Source organism: Galeopterus variegatus, unplaced genomic scaffold, assembly GCF_000696425.1.
Source record: "Galeopterus variegatus unplaced genomic scaffold, G_variegatus-3.0.2 Scaffold8932, whole genome shotgun sequence".
NCBI lineage: Eukaryota > Metazoa > Chordata > Mammalia > Dermoptera > Cynocephalidae > Galeopterus > Galeopterus variegatus.
Genome location: NW_007735043.1, coordinates 67,268 through 69,552, shown reverse-complemented (window position 1 = coordinate 69,552; position 2,285 = coordinate 67,268). Strand labels below are relative to the sequence as shown.

General features: G+C 37.2%; 1 protein-coding gene across 1 annotated transcript in view; it reads left to right on the top strand.

Moving 5' to 3' along the window:
• The first annotated feature begins 1,964 nt into the window (after positions 1-1,964).
• IDO1 (indoleamine 2,3-dioxygenase 1) overlaps positions 1,965-2,285 on the top strand; it is a 15,776-nt gene continuing 15,455 nt past the window's right edge. Inside the window, exon 1 of the mRNA XM_008593266.1 lies at positions 1,965-2,063. Within this exon, the coding sequence (XP_008591488.1) occupies positions 1,965-2,063 (99 nt within the window). The remainder of the gene's footprint in view (positions 2,064-2,285) is intronic.

The following is a 2,285-nucleotide window of genomic DNA, read 5'->3' as shown; positions in this document are numbered from 1 at the left end:
ATGGATGAGTCTGTAGAAAATTATGTTGAAATAAGCCAGACAAGGAAAGAAAAATACTACATGTTCTCACTCATAACTGGGTGTTAAGAAAAAAAGAAATAAAGAAGGAAAGAAGGCAGGAACAGAGAAAGGAAGGAAAGAAAGAAAAAAAGGAATAAGGCCAAAACAATATGTTGAACTTTCAGATGCTACATACTCTAAGGATACTAGAGATGGATGTGGGGGAGGCAGTGGGGGTGGTTGGGGAGGGATATGTTGGATAAAGGGCATAAAGAGAAATCACTACTTGTAATAATGAATATGCTTGCAATAAATAATAATAAAGAAACTGAAAAGGAAGATAAAGAATCCATATGAAATCTTAAGATGCTCTTCTGAAACCATGTGAAAACAGGCTTTCAAGGAGATGTGATTATGGCTGAAGAAAAATCAAGATGAGTTAAAGGAGGATGAGTTGAGAATATAGTTGCAAAAATAAAAAGGGCCCAAAATTTGAGAGAGTTAAAAAGATAGAGATACAATTGAGTCAGTAAAGCACTATTGTTTCTGCCGTCAAAGGTAGGACAGATTTAGTGAGGAAGCCATAACAGCAGAGTCAAGAAACAGTTTTATCAAGCCATGCTTCTTATAAAAAAAGCAATTCCGAGAGATTTTTTCAAGACAGAATCATCTAAAACTTCATTCCATGTCTTTGTTTTGACTCAATCATAGAAAAATTCAGGTACAAAGAATGAAATATTATGAGAATAACAATACATTTTCCAATTCTCAATATTTTGTTGTTATTTTTGTCTTTCATATAGATACAATCTTCCTGTCTATGCTTTTCCTTGGGCCTGGTTCCTAACATATCAGCCTTATGAGTCGTTTATTGTGAAGGAGCTTAGCCATTGCATTCACTTTTCTTCGTAATTCTGGTTTCAGTTTCCCTTACATTTCTTATATGGAGAATATATTCTTGTAAAAAAACATGTTTTTAAAAAAAGCCATAATGAAATAGAGAAGAATAGCAGGAGAGCAATTGCAGGATCAGAGCAATTAACCAGATGGCAAATCTGCATTGTCTTTCAATGCACTGAACGTGAACTTCTCTTTCCTCCTTTTCATCATCAAAAGGAACTCTACGGCTCTGCTTTCGCTTAGGTGCGCTTGGTGAGAACGAACAATGCCTCTAAGTGACTGCAGACTCGCTTCCGCCCTGAAAGCCTTTCCCGAGTGCAGTCTTAACTTGTACTTTGAAAAAAAAAAATTCAAGATATTTTATCCTCTGCTTCAATTTTTAACATATGGCAGAGTCTCCAAATGTGTAGGACTCCGGTCGTGTCAGTCCTTGGCAATCCGATACAGTGGAGAAGCAACACCATCTTCCTCAAAGTTATTTAGGAAGAACACGAAGAAGAGAGAACTCTGTCATCACGAACACAGGTAAAATTTAGGTAAGAAAAATGGGGCGGTGGAGTGGCACTATCTTTGAATTCTTCATGTGCCTCTATTATTTTCTCCTTCAGAGCTATTGACTGATAATTCAGTGTATCGCAGGTTGGATTTCAGGGCTGCTGAAACAAGACACTGATATTTTCCAGGAACCTGGAAGCTTAAAAGAAAGTCAGTAAAACTAAATGATGGTTTAGAACTGGAGCCATGGTAAAATTTTGGTAATTTCAATCAAGCCCTTTCTGGCTTCTCACATGGCAGTGAATAAATGATATTTCTAGTAATACAGATTTGATATGGCAAGTGAACTTTCAGTTTCTTAATATCATGAAATATGAGATGTTTTTGTGGTTTTATTGCTTATGAAATTACAAATAATGAAAGTCAAAAGTGAAACTATCCCAAAAGTGGAAGTCATTCCTACTGCCTACGTGATGAGTTGTGGTCACTGGCCATAGCAACCACTGTGATAAATAGATGTTCTGAAGCTCTGCAGACTCTGTGGGTGACCAGAGGAGGAGACTGCAAGAATGGCTCATGAGCAAGTGTCTCCCATGGAAAGTTCTTGGGAAATCCTTGAAGAATACCATATAGACAAAGATGTGGGCTTCGCTCTGCCAAATCCACTGGTAAGAAAGGGCGCTAAAACACGGAAAAATGTATTTTTCTTATCATGACTTACCTGGGCACGTTAACTTCTATTGAACAACAGTGGTTCAGTAGCTTCTACTAAACAAATGGATAAAGCTGTGACAAACTTGGAGGCAGAGTTGCAATGACTGGGTCTCCCTTAACTTTCTTAAAATTCTCTTCCTTGAAAGTCAGTCATATGTGCACTTTTTACTTTCCTA